Below are 13,322 nucleotides of genomic sequence, written 5' to 3' on the forward strand. Positions count from 1 at the left end.
TTACAGTTCTAAAATAAATGCGGCAGAATATGATCGTGGAGGTATTCCATCTGGAAATACCGACAACCAACACGTGCCGACTGACAGCGATGGTCCAAGCACTGCTATGGGAAATAATAATCTGCCGTGTGTCAACATATCTCACATGCTTGATGTCATTTGCGTCTATATGTGCGGCTTTTCAATGAGGATCTGTCTTGTTCTACGCGGGTAGACATTGGAGGTTGTTTACTCCTACAGAGTGCGTGGCACCAGAATCAAACCCTCTTCTCCAGCGATGCACTCGTCTGAAAATGACAAATCACAGCAATCGCATTATTTGGTTCATCCATTGTCTTTCCGCAGACGAATGTCGGCAGAAAAAGCAACGCTGTAATTACAAGGCAGCGAGAGAGTATTACGTTGACGCTCAAAATCGATTTGTACACGCACGCTGTGTATTGAATCGGGCGCGTGAAAATAATTTGAACAATTCATTTTGTGCAAACCATATGCCGATGTTGAATTTAGCATAATAGGGCAAATAGAGCCATATGCGTGAGGCAAACCCAACGGACAATGCAGGTGAGACAGAAAAATGATGAACATTAACTATTCTTGAATCCAATTGCGTTCCTGAATTGTGACAATTCATTGCATTTCTGCGAAACTGAATCATATACATATGATTTACTAAATTTCACTACTGCAATCATGACTCTCACTACTTTCCATAGTCAATTATTGTCGTCAAATATAATTTTATATTTATAGAGCGCCTAAGCTCGAGACACTTTACATAGTTTAAAAAGCGATATAAAAAATTTGGTCATTTACATGGCAGGGGGGTGCAAGGGCTGAGGAATAAGTGACCATAACAGAGGGCACGTGGGGATGGGACGGGGCGGAGTGGAGGGGCGAGAGGAGAGAAGCGAAGGGGAACTGTCAATGGGGAAAAGGTTGAGGCTTTGAGAGAGGAACGGAAGGAGGTTAAGGAGGGGGGACTGCTTAATCTAGAAAGGAAGTTTATTCCAGTGGAGGGGTGCAAAGAGGGAGAAGGATCGAGAAGGGGACTGGGCCCAGGGAGGAGGAGGGACACAGAAACGGACAAGATTGGGAATGAAGAGGATGAGAGGGGACATGCAAGGAGATGAGAGAGGCAAGATAAGGTTGGTCAAGGCCATCGAGAGATGTAAAGGCTTCGTGTAAGGTATTTAACGAAACAGCGACAGTCAACGGGAAGCCACAGAAGTTGGAGGAGAAGAGGCGAAATGTGAGAATTAAATTGGAGATTTCAAATTAATCTTTATCAGACTCTAGTATTCTTATTTTTGAAACCCTTCTTGCTTCAGGACAGCATTTATTCAACTCCATTCCTCACAGCCCCACACAGTGCAGCTCTCCGTGACTGCATACCACCATGTGCTTCATTTTCACGATAATCTTAAAAGCTTTGTCATGACGTATGGCCGTAGAGTGATGCTCTGTGATTCTACAGAAATGGTGCATGCTACCAGCACGTTTCCACCTACGAGCTGATTGAAAATGGGAAATTCTTCACCATTACAAGTACAGGGATTCATTACCTATTGTACGCAATAACCATCAGTGAAACAGACAATATTTACACACACACAAACACTTATACACATGTGTGTGTATAGATGTATAAATATGTACACGCATGTAACGATATTTGAGAATACAAATACATTTATAGATGAAGGTACATATCCACAGACACTGTTGATACACGTAGAAACATATTGACACATTCCCTAAACTAGAAACACAATACATATAAAATGAAATAATTCTCACGACGTTTCGGCTACAACGCAAGCAGCCGTCTTCAGGTGAAGAATGAGACACTACCAAGCTAGGAGCTTATATATAAACTGGGTTGGAGGTGGAAGAGCGCCTTAACAAAAAGAATGTGCATATGAAGAGGAATTTAGCATATTCATGGAAAATGCGTAGGAGGTGGGCGGGGGGGGGTTCAAAGTCATATTATGCCCATGCATTATGCAGGATCAGCAGCACCAAGGGGGGTGCAGGGAGTAGCATTAACAAAGGCCAAACTAAACAGTGCTGGAGCGCGTACCGGTGTAAGGCAGTTGGAAGACGTTCTCCTCTGCGAGTCCCATCTCCAGGCTCAAACTGCGGAATTCGTTCATGAGGTCCTCGCTGACGTCCGGTGACCTGGCTGTGGCAGAACGATGCAACATTTACCGCCTTCGTGGTTGTGCGGCGTAGCTCGAACGTGAGAGCCAGTGGGGTTTTCGCGTTGTGCTGCGTGTTGTTTGGCACGATGGCTGACGGCTTCGCTCCACGTGCTCGCTCGCAGCACGTGGAGCGGACGCACGGATGTCGTGCTGATGAGCAAATATGCAGTACAACTAGAAAACACACAGGATTCACGGTTCAGATCCCGTGTCGACTCTGCAGATTGAGCCACGTGACAAAATCATGGCCTGATTAATGGTAAGCACCGAGATGACCTGTAACACATTCCTGCGGAGGGAGCTGGTAGGAACGTTGGGTTGCTCGGTCAATGGCCAGGGTCAACGGCGGCGTGGTGTATTCCGCAAATATGGTCAACTGTGAGGGCGGGCACAAGCCGGCGTGAGTAGGTTAAACTTTGAGTTTTATAAGGGCACCACGGGGTGACCAGCCCCTCCCCACCCAGCCCCACCTCACACCCAGCCCCACCCCTCCCACCCCCCACCCAGCCCCACCTTCCCCACCCAGTCCCTTCCCACCCTCCCCACCCAGCCCCTACCCATCCTCCCCTCTCCACCCAGCCCCTCCCCACCCCACACCCAGCCCCACCCCTCCCACCCCCCACCCAGCCCCACCCTCCCCACCCAGCCCCTCCCCACCCTCCCCACCAAGCCCCACCCCTCCCATTTTTGAATTCACGACGGACGGACGGACACAATAATCCCCTGTGGGCTGGTGTAACCAGGAGATTCCTACTTGTATAATAAACTTGATTTGAAGCTTTCGTGACTGCAGGAATTACTCTGTGTAATGTTTGGTTGCAAAGCACGTTTCTCTTATTCTTATGCAACGAATGTCCTGCCGATCAACATGCATCATCACTCCATCGGGTATTATTTCACGTATCAATCCATACATTCGTTTACTTTCCTCAAAACAAATGAATTGCATAGATTAAGATGCATCAATCAGTGAGGTTTGAGAAGAGTGGGGTTGAATGGTGGGTTAAACATAAATTACAATTTGCAACCGTTTGTCAAATCCACTGTTGGATAAGGCGCTCCCCACACCATATCGGTCATGTGGGTCGTTAAACTTCCCCCACCCCCCGCCCCCCACTACTGGTTAGTGCGATGGATGAGCCGTGATCTCGTTGGCCAACTTTCGGGCGGATGAGCCACTGGGATCCTCCAATTGCCTCGGTCTCCTTTGCTATTGGATCCAAGTCCCATGCTGATTACGCATGGTGTGGACACTAATGCGCAAAAGTGTCCTCACGTTCTTGGTTCTTTCGGTAAAGTCACGCAAGCAGCCGTCCTCAGGTGAAGAACAGGTCTGTCGAGAAGACAGAGTCTGAATGACACACTCCAGGCTTGGAGCGACTATTTAAGCTTTAAATCGAAATATGTCCTCGCGTTGATCTGCTCATGCGTAGGCGTCCTCCATGAAAGAAAATTGCGTACCCACGGAACCCTGACAATCATCGATGATCATGGTTAGTGTGAGTTGGTGAAGCAGGGAATCCTAGGACCAGATATGATATCAGTCGACACTTATGCTAGCTGCGGCTGGGAATCGAACACCGTTTGCCGGGTTCATGATTTGGTGCGTGGACCACTGTGCCACCACTATGGCCCATTTGTTTTTATTTGGAGCCCGGCGCTTGTATGCCACAATCACAATACGGACGTATGAGAAGTCACTGTGTGTAATTATCCTGCCACACGCCCTCTCACCTCACTCTCCCACGTCTCACTATTCCCTGGTATCTCTCTCTCTGCCCTCCCCAGATCTCATTGTCACGCTCTCCATTCCCCCTTCCGCCTCGCCGGACTCATCCGTCGCACAACGTCGGTTAAGAACACCGATCATCTTCTTGGTTCTTTCGGTAAAGTCACGTAGAATGGAAATAATAAAATAATAAAAATAAAACATCATACAATTATTCTCACGACGTTTCGGCCACAACGCAAGCAGCCGTCCTCAGGTGAAGAACAGGTCTGTCGAGAAGACAGCGTCTGAATGAAACACCACCAGGCTTGGAGCGTCTATTTAAGCTGGGTTGGACGGGGGGAGAGCGCCTTGACAAAACAATTTGCATATCAAGAGGAATTTAGCATATTTATGGGAAATGCAGATATGCGATTAGAAGTCAATATCATGTGAGCCCACTGAATTGTAACAGTGATCTACCACGGCTGAGGTGTTTTTCCTACCGTGTTTCAAGTCTGCTTTATGTTCACGGATGCGGTCCGAGACATGTCGTTTGGTTTCTCCAATGTAACTGCTCCCACAGAGGCAACTTAGTTTGTAGACGCCAGGGTACTGTATGTCTGCTGCCATTTCTTTCTGCTTCTCTTGCCGGCCATAGAACCCAAAGAGCAATTTCACCGCAACACAACCAAGTCTTACCCAGCATGCGCATGGTCCGTATGATTTTGCCCTCCTTAACTTTGCCGTAGTAGAGTATTGCGTGCGTCTCGTAGTCGGTGCGTATGACCGTCAGGGTCATGTGCTTCGCGTGTCTCCATTCTGGACGCACACACGGACGAGAAACGAGGCGATCACGTGTGACCCTTTTTTATGCGTTCGTTATAACAGCGAACACAACAGTGTGTCGAGCTCCACACAGAGTGGAGTCTCTCTGTGCGATCGCGTTGTACCTACAGAAATACTGTAATCGTATCCTTCTGCAGGCTTGTCCGTAGATGTGTCGTCAATTATATGAACAGTTATAATGGCACGCAGCATATCTGTCAAACCATACAGTTTACCCCGTATTCTTGTACAGGGAAATTTAGTTTGTAGGTCCATACGGCGTGCAGCCGTTTCAATGCGGGCAAAAAAATGTCTTTGTGTTTCTCCCTTGTGATGAGACTTTGTAGGATGAACGTTGATATTTAGAAGGACACGGGGTGACCACTAAGGTCTGAATTGGTCTGTAGTAAGATAGGCACTGATAAGGGATTGACAGGTATGCGATAGTTTGAGCTAGTTCACTGAAAATGAAACGATTGATACGCTCGCATGAGTTGATGGATTTCATCCTTCTAAACCTCAATATATTTGTTGATGACACAAAATCGTGTCTAGATTTGATGGACACCCAGGTATTTTACTCCAATTTCTGGGGGTACAATTGTTTCAGATGCTTCTGTCATGTGCTGTTGAAGATCCCTCACTCCAAAATGAATATGTTGCCAAAATCTCAACCATGCAGTTCAAACTGCTGTGTAATTTTCATTAATTAACATATGATAGTTTTGTGATCGGCACCAATTTATGTGGAATTTGGATTTGCACTTTTGTTGAATTCTGACAGCTGAGATAGCTGTGACGTTATGATTGTGCTTATCAGCAGGAGATAGGTGTTTGCCCTAAACACAAAAAAACAGCTTTAAATAAATGAGTTTTCAAGCTAAATTTAAAAGTGCATAGCTCCAGTGGCTTCCAAATATCGGATAGAAGAGCGTTCCAGACAGCCACAGAAGCCCACCTGAAAGTGCGCGATGCAGTGACCGTCTTTCTTACGGATTAAACATTTACGTTAAAATGTTAATGGAGCAGCCCAGAAATTGCTTGCTCACACCACCTGCTGGTGGAAGGACGTCAACTATAATAATAATAATAGTTCAATTCGTAACGCGCGCAAATTTGCAGACGTAGTGGCCGCAACTCAGAGGCGCGGAGCCAAGCTCAGAGTCGCTCGAAAGCATGATTGTATAGAGGTGAGTTTTGAAGTCTCTTGAAGGAGGCGATTGAGGTGATGCTGCGAATGTGCAGAGGGATATCGTTCCAGACTGTTGGGGCTGCCACCGAGAAGTGGTCATGTCTATGGGGTGGGGGGGGGCACTAGAGAGCCCCTCCAAGTCGTATTTTGGCCTCCTCTTCCACGCTGGGCAGATATCTCGGATGAGGTTGGCGTACCAGCTGATAAACGAAATTGTGGTGAACCCATTTATGCTGCTGGGGTGGACAGATGTGGGGAGGATTTAATAAACGTGTCCACGACGCACAATGCATTTGTACGTACACGTATGTAACATTGATGTGCATTAATTGATTGAACTTAAAGAAAATACAGAAACAATGAAATATGAGTCCGGTAATGTAAACATGAACGTGTATACCTGTGCATGTACGTGTGTTTGGTTTGGCCTTAACATATGTATTGTGTTTCTACTTTAGGGAATGTGTCAATATGTTTCTACGTGTATCAACAGTGTCTGTGGATATGCACCTGCATCTATAAGTGTATTTGTATTCTCAAGTATCGTTACATGCGTATACATATTTATACATCTATGCACACATGTGAATAGGTCTTTGTGTGTGTGTAAATATTGTCTGTTTCACTGACGGTTATTGCATACAATAGGTAATGAATTACTGTACTTGTAATGGTGAAGAATTTCCCATTTTCAATCAGCTCGTAGGTGGAAACGTGCTGGTAGCATGCACCATTTCTGTAGAATCAGAGCATCATAATAAAGCAGGTTAAATACATTCAGTCATGATCACTCAGACATTCAAACAGTGAGGTCCTGCTTAGAATGACATTGAGAGACAGAAAGCATATGCGGGTTAATGACATCCGTATTACAAAAAGTGGGCTTGGAAAGTACACGTAGCTTTGAAGGTTATGGTGCAGAATTAAAGCAGAGTGGCAAAGTGGGAATTAAACCAAGAGTCCGGGAGGATGATGGAGCAATGAAATCGATTCAAGGGCAAGTGCTGGATGGATCATTGCATCGTAAGATCTTGAGAGGTGGTGCCGGCTTGGGATAGGCCTTCATCCAGCGGTGGATTATCATGAGTATCAAGGTTAAGCATGTAGTCCTGCTGCTACTGAAATAATAACTATTATCCACTATCGGCCATGATTTTGTCCACTGGGATGAAGACCTCCCTCAGCCATTGCCATGTCTCACAGCCTTGTGGGGTCACAATGCATCTTTAACACCTACACGTGAGCCAATGCCATCGCTAGATTCCCACGATGACCATAGGTTCTAGCGCTTTTGGAAAACTGAACTTACTGAAACTCAACTACGAAGAGAGAGTGTATAATCAGTGTGAATTACCTGCTGTGCCATACGGATCAGAAACATGGAAATGAACAAACACAATCGAATAAAAGACGAAATGGGCACAAAACCAGGGGAGACCTGCATACCTGGAATGCCACTCGGTGGCAGAATGAGAAACATGTGGGTTGGAGCACACAGGCAAGTTAGAGATGTCGTATTGATATCGCACCTCCGATTAGCATGATTGGCTACGTACGGTGCAAAAGACGTTCAACATATTGTTAAGAAAAGTGGGGCTTGGGCAGAGCACATCGCGAGAAGGGTCGATGGCCTATGGTAGAGCCAGTGACCGAGTGGCAGTCAAAGGAGAGAACATGCCCAAGAACACTGCAATAATGAACCACCAAAATCAACACATCTTAGCAATACTCTAGGAAAGTGGTGTGAACAACAAATATCTTGCCATCTGATGAAACTATAAACTAGTTTTATTTCACCAGGTAATGCCCGCTGAACCATATCGTTTTTTTTCAGAATCGACCTGGCCACAAATGATAGCCACAAAGGATAATAAAGCGGCTTTTCATGTAGAAATCTATAGCAGCCAAATATTCTAAAGTCATAAACCGAAAGAACCAAAGAATAATTCTAAAGTCATGTTTCTAAACGTGGAGGAAATACCCGGAGGACTCGAAGAAAAATCCACACGACCACGGGGAGAACATGCAAACTCCAAATATACAGCAGGCATCGTTAGGGTCGGGATCAATCCCAGGACCTCCTGCATACCAGGCGAGGTATTTAACATCTCGCCACCGTGACTGCGCCAGCGACAGGACCTCGGGACCCATGCAGGAATGTGTCGTTTACTTGGACTTGGTGGACGTGACGGTGAACTTGTTTTCCTCCTCGCTGGCCTCCAGCTCCATCTTAAAGCTCCTGCTGAGCTTGGTGTACTTGGCCACATGGTTGCAGTTGCTGGCCAAGGCGGTCACGTACCACGTGCCCAGGAACTGCCGTTCAGCCGGGGTGAGAGCGACGGGTTGAACAAGATATTTTAAACAACAGGGCATCGCGCCGGCATTTCGGTGAGCACAGATCGATTATGATGAAGGCGATGCAGAATAATATAGCAAATGGGGAACCTTATTTTTGTTTTAAACGTGGTAGGACTGCATCGGCGAATGCCGGAAGAAGCTAGGAGTGAGATTTTGGAGCAAGGAGAGAGAATTGCAATACCGGTGGCATAGCGTCATTGGCATGGGCCCTGTCCAATGTGTAGTGCCATAAGAGGGGAGGGGCTGCTGGGGGCTCTGGGATCCTAGGCAGATAAGCCCTCGGCGCCAGGCGCTAGGATCCCAGGCACCCCAGACACTTAAGCCCCTTGGCGCCACCAACGGGGGGGGGGGGCTGTGTGTGCTCTGTGGGATATCTGGGGGCGCACACAACCCCACCCCTCGTTGGGGACGAGGCATAAAAGGGCAGCTCCCTGGCCGATCGAGTCCTGTCGCAGCTCAAGACCCAAGACCCGCCAGCCAGCATAGGACCCTGGACCCCCTCGTCCCGCTTGTCCTTGTAAGAGCCGGGACGCTGTGCGGGCCAGTGGTGGCTCTCTGGGACTCCCGGCTCTTCCGAGGAAGTGTCTCCGCAACCCATTACAAATGTGTCCTCTTAGTAGGCTGGCACCTGGGCGCCTCCCACTGATGGGACCGGGTGCAGGTTGTCCACCACCTGTGTACACTCGCTCAATAGCCACGTGCTTGGTATGTGGGAAATCGTAGGTGCACTGTGCTCGTGCAGCCCACAGCAAAATAATACGGAATATCCAGGACACGAGGCTTTGCGCCACCACCGCTACTTGAAATTTGCACTGGGGGAGCGGGGTGGGGGGGAAAGCTTATCAAGTCTGCTCGTCAAAATGTCCTGCGAAACTGTAACCAAGGTTGGGGAACTTACAGGAATATTTTATCTGCGTTTCACATATCTTGTAAAGTGCATCAAGTCCTCGCTTAACGCGGGGGGTTGCATTCCTGAACATTGCGAATTCGCCTGAAGCGAGAGTAAGTTTCCCATAAGGAATAACGTTGCAGCCCGTAATTTTTTTTTTTATATTTCACAGTACATCATTTTACATGTTTCGTTTTTAAGTGGTGTGTTGATATATGATTTCCTTCAGTATGATCATTGTAACAGTAATTTATTTAAATATAAAGTATTAGAGAGAGATATATGGCGAGTGAAAGATAAGGGAAAGGAGATGACGCAACGCACACAAGGATGCCGACACAAAGACAAAGGAAGACGTCCCACCGTGCGTCACACGGCACGACCGCACCAGCTCGCAGCGACACCACCAGCTCGCAGCGACACCGAACAGCGGTGCCGACACCCACACCGCTCAGAACAGTAGTCCGTCATGCAGCAGACTCGCGTTATAGCGGGCGCGCGTTAAGCGGAAGCAGAGGTTCCGTCAAAGATAAAAACCGCGTTGAAGCGAGAACGCATAGTGTGGAAGCACGTGAAACGAGGATTTCATTCTAGATTTGAAGCTTTCGTGACTGCAAGGATTCATATTCTTAGGTTTTTTCGGTAAAGTCACGTCGGTAAAAAATTAAAATTAATAAAAGTAAAATTTAATTAAAATAAAAAATCACGACGTTTCGGAGGCAACACAAGCTTCCGTCTTCAGGTGGAACCGTCACAGCACGCTTGCTGTATCAAGTAAATGAGAGAAATGAGGATTTACCGTAGACTTGTACCTGTACCTGACTTTTCTGTCGCCTCTCGCTCTCACGCTATATTGTGACTGTTTTGGGGTTTCTCGTGTATTTAGTTTGTGACCGTTAAATACCTCGTTTGTTAGTTGTGCTGCAATATTCCTTAGGGACCCTGAACGCGTTCTCTACAATATCCCTTAGGGACCCTGAACGCGTTCTCTGCAATATTCCTTAGGGACCCTGTACCCGTTATCTGCAATATCCCTTAGGGACCCTGAACTCGTTCTCTGCAATATCCCTTAGGGACCCTGTACCCGTTATCTGCAATATCCCTTAGGGACCCTGTACCCGTTATCTGCAATATCCCTTAGGGACCCTGAACGCGTTCTCTGCAATATCCCTTAGGGGCCCTGTACCCGTTCTCTTGCAACATTGATGTTTTTTTTGTCCTTTGATGTTGCTGGTGCTGCTGGGCTCACGCACCTCGCTTGTAAAACAGCGGGGCAACTGGCTCGACGGGATCGTCCGAGTAACAAATGAAAGTAAACGTTGACGAAAAAACGTGAAGTTTAAAATGTACGATTGCCCAACATATACTCTTACTACTATTTTCATTTTACCAGGTAAGGCCCGCTGAGCTTTAGAAAGTTGTTTTTCAGATGCGACTTGGACAGAAATTATAGCTCAACAAAGTGGCTTATCACGTGGAAATGTATATCAGCCAAATACGCGTAACGCATGTTTCTAAATGTGGTGGGGAAAAAACCGGATTACCCGGAGAAAAATCATGCGACCAAGGGGAGACAGACAAGCAAACTCCAAATATACAACAGGCGTCAGGGTCGTGATCGAACACGTGATCCTGTGTACGAGGCGAGGTAGTTAACATCTCGCCACCGAGGCCAAATGCAACGGGATCTTGAGAGAATCTCACTATTTTCCTCACTTTAATCGAGGGTTTTCATTGTAAGGAATAAGCGATACTTTGATCCGTTTTATGCGTACGGCTCAGTACGAGCCACAGCTTCTAATCTCCAAAATCCTTGCATCCCCTGCAAACCAGACGAGGGATTTAACATCTCACACCCTGCCACTCCCGCCGTCCTTTAAACAAGATGACGCAACGCAAGGGCTTTCCCCAGATAATGAGTACGAGAAGACTGTGGTCAGTGCTGAGTGACAAGGGTGGTCAGTGCTGAGTGGTGGGGGTGGTCAGTGCTGAGTGGTAGGGGTGGTCAGTGCTGAGTGGTGGGGGTGGTCAGTGCTGAGTGACAAGGGTGGTCAGTGCTGAGTGGTGGGGGTGGTCAGTGCTGAGTGGTAGGGGTGGTCAGTGCTGAGTGGTGGGGGTGGTCAGTGCTGAGTGGTAGGGGTGGTCAGTGCTGAGTGGTGGGGGTGGTCAGTGCTGAGTGACAGGGGTGGTCAGTGCTGAGTGACAGGGGTGGTCAGTGCTGAGTGGTAGGGGTGGTCAGGGCTGAGTGACAGGGGTGGTCAGTGCTGAGTGACAGGGGTGGTCAGTGCTGAGTGGTAGGGGTGGTCAGTGCTGAGTGACAGGGGTAGTCAGTGCTGAGTGACAGGGGTGGTCAGTGCTGAGTGGTAGGGGTGGTCAGGGCTGAGTGACAGGGGTGGTCAGTGCTGAGTGGTGGGGGTGGTCAGTGTGGCGGTGGCACGCGACAAATACCCGCGAGGCGTCAAAGTCCTCCTGTGCTTGGACGTCGTCCTGCGCGCCATCGGCGGGCGCCGCGTGGCCCTGACACAGGGCGCCGAGAAGCAGCAGCAGTAGGCACGCGTTCCGCATGTTTGTTGCGAACCGGTTCTCCTGTCGACGAGCTGAGCAGAGAACTTGGCAATTTGTCCGGGAACCGTGCCTGCGGCCCTTTTATATTTGTGGCTGTAAACCATTTATTTGTCTTTATTGATTGGTATCTGCTTTATTTGCACAACGATGTTGTGTTAAGCGCTGCGTGTTTGTATGTATTTTATTGAAACATGTATGATCATGTATGATGAGTGAGCACTTTTCAAGTGGGAATGATTACCTTCATTGGCATTTGTGCTGGAAAGAAAGTTTGCTGTGTTTGTTGTTACAAAATAGCCAAGATTAGAGTGTATACCGACTTGTGTATTGCTTTAAAATATATTTTGCAACATTTTAACAACATGGAGATTGTGTTGATTGCAGCATTTTAAAAATGTTTATTAATTCGTGCATAAGTCATCGTGACAATAACTAAGAAATTAGATTTTCAACTCCGTGACCCATTTTGAATTGTATTTCAATAAAATGTAGCCTGGCAGCTGTATCTTACGTTTTCTTAGTTTATCCATGAAAGCTATGACATTTCTGATGGTGCCAAGCTTTTCTATGACCTTTGTGGGCATTCCTTCGGCTAGAATGTGGACTTCTGAAGTGGTGCCAGTTTTTCTTCAATACAGCCACCAGGTTGATACAAACTCAGCTTTTACTGGAAGGAACCTCCTGGTTACACCAGCCCACAGGGGATTATTGTGTCCGTCCGTCCGTCGTGCAGGGAGGGGCTGGGTGGGGAGGGGCTGGGTGGAGAGGGGCTGGGTGGGGAGGATGGGGCTGGGTGGGGAGGGGAGGGTGGGGCTGGGTGGGGAGGGGAGGGTGGGGAGGGGCTGGGTGGGGAGGGGGTGGGAGGGGTGGGGCTGGGTGGGGAGGGGCTGGTCACCCCGTGGTGCCCTGATAGAACTCAACGTTTAACCTGCTCACACCGGCTTGTGCCCGCCCTCACAGTCGGCCATATTTGCGGAATACACCACGCCGCCATTGACCCTGGCCATTGACCGAGCAACCCAACGTTCCCACCAGCTCCCTCCGCAGGAGGAATGTGTTTTACGTTTAGTTTGTTGTCCTTCCCAACGCACCCCTGATTAGCAGTTGACTACGTACTGCGCGAAAGAAGTTCAACATGCATACAGTCCATACGGGAGTTGCACAGAAGAAACGCTACATCCCAAGTCACACTTTTGCTCAAGATCTTGGAAGCGACAATTCCCTTGTGTCACCCACAAACCATGCCTTTGAGTGCCTGTGACTCCGCAAGTGCATTCAGTGGGGATAGGTCAAAGTGGATGAAGACCCTGGCTGAAAATTGTGACGTTACTGGATGGCCTCAAGCTACTTGGGTCACTATTCTGCATGCATCGCTCGACAACTCACATCACTGGTATATGCCAACAGAAAATGCGTCTCACTAGTCATACGGAGATTTGAGCTTTTCTCTAAGAAAAGTTCCATCGGTGAAAAGCTGCCACCTGCAATAGATGCATTCCCAGAGCATGTAAAGAGTAAACTATTAACATCGTTGCATGAATCTCATATCACCAGTTAGCCAATGGATGCAAAGTTGAT

The 13,322-nt window shown here is 47.8% G+C and overlaps 1 protein-coding gene across 1 annotated transcript; it reads right to left on the bottom strand.

Moving 5' to 3' along the window:
- Positions 1-204: 204 nt before the first annotated feature.
- On the bottom strand, positions 205-6,626 carry LOC144937757 (major urinary protein 20-like). The gene is made up of 4 exons (XM_078865200.1): positions 6,598-6,626; positions 4,615-4,734; positions 2,084-2,185; positions 205-287 (listed from the first exon to the last, which is right to left on the bottom strand). The coding sequence occupies exons 2-4, from the start codon at positions 4,712-4,714 to the stop codon at positions 235-237; spliced, it is 255 nt and encodes an 84-aa protein (XP_078721326.1). The 5' UTR covers positions 4,715-4,734; positions 6,598-6,626; the 3' UTR covers positions 205-234.
- Between the last annotated feature and the right edge of the window lie 6,696 nt (positions 6,627-13,322).

This window comes from Lampetra fluviatilis, chromosome 20 (assembly GCF_964198595.1).
Source record: "Lampetra fluviatilis chromosome 20, kcLamFluv1.1, whole genome shotgun sequence".
Classification (NCBI taxonomy): Eukaryota; Metazoa; Chordata; class Hyperoartia; order Petromyzontiformes; family Petromyzontidae; genus Lampetra; species Lampetra fluviatilis.

What these genes read in the sequence shown, in the direction of transcription:
- LOC144937757 (XM_078865200.1), bottom strand. Translation starts at nt 4,714, where the DNA reads ATGACCCTGACGGTCATACGCACCGACTACGAGACGCACGCAATACTC. An exon ending in ACGGACCATGCGCATGCTGG is followed by an intron (nt 2,186 to 4,614) that starts GTAAGACTTGGT and finishes GTTCTGCCACAG; the next exon opens with CCAGGTCACCGGACGTCAGC. An exon ending in CTTCCAACTGCCTTACACCG is followed by an intron (nt 288 to 2,083) that starts GTACGCGCTCCA and finishes TGTCATTTTCAG; the next exon opens with ACGAGTGCATCGCTGGAGAA.